The 6,240-nt window shown below is 39.7% G+C and overlaps 1 protein-coding gene across 1 annotated transcript; it reads left to right on the forward strand.

The window, feature by feature from the left end:
- Positions 1 to 3,234: 3,234 nt before the first annotated feature.
- Positions 3,235 to 4,789, forward strand: LOC141617156 (uncharacterized). Its single transcript, XM_074434338.1, has 4 exons — positions 3,235 to 3,774; positions 3,919 to 4,312; positions 4,408 to 4,550; positions 4,736 to 4,789. Exons 1-4 carry the CDS (start codon positions 3,235 to 3,237, stop codon positions 4,787 to 4,789), a joined length of 1,131 nt encoding a protein of 376 aa, XP_074290439.1.
- The last annotated feature ends 1,451 nt before the right edge of the window (positions 4,790 to 6,240 follow it).

Here is a 6,240-nt window from a genome sequence, read left to right on the forward strand (position 1 = left end):
ATTTTAATCAATTTAAAAGCAAGTTGTTTCATTTTATAATTAAAACATGAAATTATTCTAATTAAACATGTTATCGTCATAAATTGAAAAAAAAACATATGATTAACATACTAAAAGAACCAGTTAGAGATGGAAAGAGAAAGGCGAAAAATCCTCTAAAATTCCTTACCTAAATTTCTGAGCCGCCGTCATGGCAGTTATGACGTTTTCTGAGAATTCCTTCTCTCTTTTAGCTCAATCTTCTCAATCATCGTCACAAAAAACAATTCTAAAATCCAAAAAAACTAATAAATCTCCTGGGAATGGAGTTAACTCTGATATTACTGCAGGATCTTCTTCTGTGGTGGCTCCAATGCCTGTGAAGGGTCCTAAGACTGGGGATACGAAGAAAACGAAAGAAATTAGTGTGATAACTGGAATTCCTGTACTAAACCAGGAAGAGGATGAAGTGAGGGTATCAGAACCGGTGCCGACTGCTGACAGATGGCAGGTTCGTCAGGGTAGCCGGAATGTTCTCGTCATGGATTCCATTGCTGAAGATTAGGAACATGAGGCGAGTTTACTACAATTTTCTGTGGAGGATGTAAAATCTGAGGTATAATTCTGGAATAATGCTGTTTATTGTTATATACGTGTGCAAATCCTCCTATAGAAATTGTTGAAGGGTTTATAAATCGTGTCTGGGCAAAGTTTGAGATTGAACGGGTGTCTTTTCTTGATAATGGTGTTTTCTTAGTTCGATTTAAGTCTCAGGTGCATAGGGAAGCTCTATTAAACTCAGGATACTACTTGTTTGATAACAAGCCTGTCGTGGTTAAACCATGGTCTCAGGATGTTGATCTTGTTCAACAGAGTGTGGATATTGTTCCTGTGTGGATTACGATGTATGGGATTCCTCTGAAATTTTGGGGGGATTGCATACCAAAAATTGCAGGCTTAGTTGGGAATTATGTGAAAAGGGATGGTGCTACTTTTGATAGAACTCGTCTTAGTTTTGCGAGGGTGATGGTAGAATTACCCTTTGATCAGCAGCTTGTGGATAAAGTTTATTTTCTGGATGAAGTAGGATAGAAGATAAGTGTTAGGGTTGAGTATGAATGGCGACCTATCATGTGCACTGTTTGTATAGGTATTGGGCATGATGCGGCATAATGCAGGAGAGCGGCTGCAAAGCCTAGGTTTAAGAACCTTGTGCAAAAGAAGGTTTGGAGACCTGTGAAAAAGCCTGTAGTGGAGACTGGGCCTATTAGTACTCCCATATTTACTCCTGATGTGTTCTCTCCATTAGCTAGTACCTTTAAAGCTACTCCAACTGTCATAAGGTTGAATAGGCAGGATGGGAATGGTATTGGGAGACACTTGGGGAAGTCTAGGTCTTACTCCTTTATGGATGCTTTGAATGGTACGGCTACTCCTAGGGGAGAGTAGTCCAGAGTGGAAAGGATCCTCCTACATCCAACCCAAGTCCAAATGCATAACATAGGGTTTTGGAATGTTAGGGGATTAAATGATTTGAATAAACAAAAAGTAGTTAAGTGGTTCATTAATAATAATAATGTAGGTTTATTTGGTTTGCTTGAAACAAAAATAAAGCTTAGTATGCTACTTAAGAAGAGTACTACTCTTTGTGAAGGATGAAGTATATCTACTAATTGCAGTTGGCACAAAGGTGGGAGGATTTGGATTATGAGGAAACCTCAGTGTTTGATGTTCATTTCTTGGCTTATGGGGCTCAATTTGTCCATATAAGGGTTGTATCTAGTATTGATTCAAGGAGTTTTTTTGTTAACTGTTATCTATGCCTTCAATGGGCTTCAAGAGCGAGTAGCATTATGGAATTTCCTGAAGGAGGTTGCTGTTAATTGTGTAGACCCTTGGCTCTGGTTGGGTGATTTTAACACTGTTTTATCACATGTTGAGAGATTAGGGGGCATCTCTTCTGATGCAGAAATGGAACACTTTCTGGAGTGTGTTTCTCTTTGCAATATGGAAGATATTCAGGCTACTAGGGCTCTGTTCACTTGGTCGAATAAACAAGTGCCTAGTGATAGAGTCTATAGTAGACTGGATAGGATAATGGGGAATCAGAAATGGCTAGATGTGTATGGTGATTATCTGGCTCATTTCCATCCTGAGGGAGTGTTTGATCACTGTCCTTGCACTGTTGTTAACAGGACAACTGACTTTGGTGGGAGGAAAAGCTTCAAGTACTTCAATATGTGGGGGCAGGCAGAAGCCTTTGCAGAATGTGTGGAGAATGTGTGGCATCTGTTTGGACAAAGAATCATCTTGGCACACCTTTGTTCAAAGTTGTGAAGAAGCTGAAAGAATTAAAACCAGTACTTAAGAGGCTAAATAAGCATTACTTCTCTGATATAGAGAATAATACCAATCTTACTAGTACTATTTTGGAGAAAATTCAGAGAGAACTTGTAGAAAACCCGGGTAATTTGGATCTAATGCAAAGGGAGATGGATGTGGCCCAAGAGTTGAAGGAACTTATTTCTACCAGAGACAGTTTTCTAATTCAAAAAGCCAAAGTTCAGTGGTCATTGCATGGTGACATTAACACTGCCTATTTTCATAATGCCATAAAAAAGAGAAATATGATGAATAAGATGTTTATGATTGAGGATAAAAATGGTGTGTTGTGCACTGAGGGAGATCACTTCCAGCAGGCTTTTCTGGATTATTATTTAGACCTTCTGGGTCTAATAGTACCACTATTGATGTGAATATAAGTGTATTAAGGCGGGGTAGATGCTGTACACAGGAGCATATTGAGATTCTTAATAAACAGGTAACAAAGGAGGAAATTAAGCATTGTGTGTTCAGCATTCCAAAAGATAAAGCCTCTGGTCCTGATCGATATACCAGTCAATTTTATAAGGATGCTTGGGGGAGTGTATGAGAGTATATTTGTAATGCTGTGCAGGACTTCTTCAATTCTGGTAAACTCCTCAACTAGATCAATGCAACAACAATTACTCTCATTCCTAAGATAGATAGCCAACTAGTGTGAAACACTTTAGGCCAATCTCTTGTTGCAATGTTATATACAAGATCATTTCTAAGCTTATTTATGCTAGATTGGCCAAAGTATTGCCTGAGGTGATAAGTAGGAACCAAGGGGCATTCATTCAAGGTAGGAGCATACTTGAAAATATATTGATATGCCAGGATTTGATCAGATTATATAATAGAAGCAATTATTCCCCAAGATGCATGTTCAAAATGGATTTACAAAAGGCTTATGACTCCATTGAATGGGGTTTTGTAGATCAAATGTTGGTGGCTTTGAGATTCCCTGAAAAATTTAGACGACTACTTATGCTTTGTGTTACTACTCCTTCATTCTCTCTGTGCTTGAATGGGGCTCAGTTTGGCTATTTAAAGGGGAAACGAGGATTGAGACAAGGTGATCCTATGTCTCCCCTCTTATTCACTGTTTGCATGGAATACTTGACCAGAGTGATGGAGTGTGCTACTCAGAAATGGTATTTCAGATATCATCCCATGTATGGAGGTTTGAAACTTACTCATCTCCTATTTGTAGATGATCTGTTGATGTTTTGCAAAGGTGATGTGCAGTCTATCATGTTGCTGTTAAGGGGGTTCTCTACGTTTTCAGCAGCTTCTGGTCTCACAGCCAATGCTGCAAAATCTGAGGTAATCTTCAATATGGTGCAGGAGACTGTAAGGAATGATATTGTGCAGATATCTGGGTTCAAACAGGGTGAGCTGCTTGTTAAATACTTAGGAGTTCCTATTCAGGCAGGCAGGCTCACTAATTAGGATTGCAACATTTTGGTTGATAAGATAGTGAACAAAATCAGAGGTATTGGGGCTAGGAAGTTGAGTTATGCTGGTAGGGTAATTTTGATCAACTCTGTGTTTAACACTTTACATAATTATTAGGCTTCTATCTTCCTAATCCCAAAGCAAGTGATTAAGAGAATTGAGGCAGCCTGTAGAAACTACTTATGGGATGGTGGTTCTGAGTATACCAGGACCCCTTTGGTGGCCTGGGATATGGTTTGCTGCAGTAAGAAATGTGGTGGGTTAGGAATCAAGCAAGTTGGGGTGTGGAATTTGGCAATAGTTGGCAAGTTGGTTCATTGGGTGTTTACTAAAGCGGATAGACTTTGGATCCAGTGGGTGGATCACATTTATTTAAAAGGCCAACAGTGGACTGATTACAGTCCTCCCTGGATTCTAATTGGAATTGGAGGAATGTTTGTAAGGTTAAGGAGATTTTTTCGTCTGGTTGCCCTAACCTATGGTGTGCCACACCAGGGGGTTACACCATCAGGTTAGGGTACCACTGGTTGCAGGGTTTACACCCACCTGTCCAGTGGTACAAAGAGGTTTGGAATCCTTAGTGTGTCCCTAAGCACTCTATGATAGGCTGGCTGATTAAGTTAGAGGCTTTGAACACAAGGGAGAAACTGTTTAGGATTGGGATCAGTGACACAGACTCTTGTGTGTTGTGTGATGATGATAAGGAGTCTCATAAGCACTTATTCACCGAGTGTGCATTTAGCTGTCAGGTGATTCAGATGATTGAAATATGGTTGAAAAGACGAATTCATGGGACGAATGCACAGAGTAAACTACAGAGAAGAACTTGTTAAATGGCTAAAATGGCGTGCTACTATGCCATATGGTGTAAAAGAAATAGATGCAGACTAGAGTTGAATGTTCAAAGACCTATTCTTTTGGTCATGAACATTAGAAAACTGATTCATGCTCGTGTTCTGAAGTTGCTATCCCTGCCATTATTGTGTAAGGACGAGCATTGGTTGGGAATGTTATGAGTTAGGCATTTTCCTTTGTCTCGAATTTTTGTAAGCATGGCAGTAACTATGTCATGGGTAGTTGATAGAATTGGGTTGTAATACCATTTTTGTGCTTTATTATAATGATATACTCACATTTCACCAAAAAAAATATTAATCTAAACAACAATTAAACCATTATTAGCATCATAATTACGAAACATATTAACTAACATGAGACGATAATTAAAAGACGATAAAAAAACAAACAAAAAGGCCTTAGGCAGTGGCATACGCGAGCAAAGGAGAAAGGAAAAGATGAGATTTTGTGCACCCTCAACTTACATGTAGACTTGGACACCACTCAGGATCCCGTATGCAAGTGGTTCTTAGAAGGCGCATCTTCGACGATTGTAAAACAAATATCGAAACAATTTAACAAAATCAATTTCGAAAACAAAAACAATTTTCTCGCGTAAAAGGCACTTCGTGTACCGATTTTCAAATGAAGATTGTGACTTCGTTTCTTACTCAAATTTAAATCCGAAAGATATTCTGAAATCCTTAGACTCCAAAAATTTGATTTTTAGCAAAAACCAAGACCAAAAACGATTGTAAAATGACAAGAATTGGACGTGAACAGAAGTAGTCCAAAACGCGAGAAAACACAAACAAGAGAGCAAATCGATGCTCTAATGCTTATCTAATCCTTTGTATGAACTATGTGATTTATTTATGGATATGAGAGGAGTTTAGGGTTACTTTGTAATGTGAGAATGGAGGGTAAATGCTAGGGTTTCGAATGCTCTAAAAACCGTGTATGGGTCTTGTATTTTTCGTCCCCTTTTTTTTGTGTGTATGTGCTTGCTTATATAGGAAATGGGAAAGAGGGGGGGGGTGCTTCTAGGGTTCGGTTGTTAGCTGGTGGTATCTTGCCTGGAGAGGGAGTAAATGAATGTGGTCGAAATATGGAGTGTAGAGGGGAATATGTCGGTTTTGGAAAAGATAATGAAAGGATATTCGGTTTCTGCTTTGAGGGGATTTGCAAGCTGTTTTTTTTTTTTTTGGTACGCTGTTTGCAAGCTGTTTGGATGGGGGAAATAACTATCTTTACTTGGGGAATAAGTAAAAGAAGATAGGGGAAGGAGAGGGTTGGGTTGAGGGCTCGAAAAGGGACGGGTTTGCATCCTGTTTTGGTGCGGCAAAACAGGGGCTCGAGTTTGGTTGTGGGTGCGGGTTTTGGTGTGGGTTTTGGTATAGGTTAGGGCTAGGTTGGTACGGTAGGTCATGGTCTAGGTTGGGGTGGGTGGTTAAGCTAGATGGGAGCAGGGTTAGGGAGTGTTTGGGTGTCGGGTTTGGGCTTGAAAACAGGGGAAAAGGGTTGTGGTTTGGGTATTTTGGGACGCGGGTTTGGGGAAGAAAAGGGAAGGGGAAGTGTGTATTGTTGGAGTAAGTGTCCCCG

This window comes from Silene latifolia, chromosome X (genome assembly GCF_048544455.1).
Source record: "Silene latifolia isolate original U9 population chromosome X, ASM4854445v1, whole genome shotgun sequence".
In the NCBI taxonomy this organism is placed as follows: Eukaryota; Viridiplantae; Streptophyta; class Magnoliopsida; order Caryophyllales; family Caryophyllaceae; genus Silene; species Silene latifolia.

Bases quoted from the DNA above. Each gene is read 5' to 3' on its own strand.
- LOC141617156 (XM_074434338.1), top strand. From the start codon at position 3,235: ATGGATTTACAAAAGGCTTATGACTCCATTGAATGGGGTTTTGTAGAT. The intron at 3,775-3,918 runs GCAGGCAGGCTC...CATAATTATTAG, and splicing joins ACTTAGGAGTTCCTATTCAG to GCTTCTATCTTCCTAATCCC. The intron at 4,551-4,735 runs GTGATTCAGATG...CATGAACATTAG, and splicing joins AGTGTGCATTTAGCTGTCAG to AAAACTGATTCATGCTCGTG.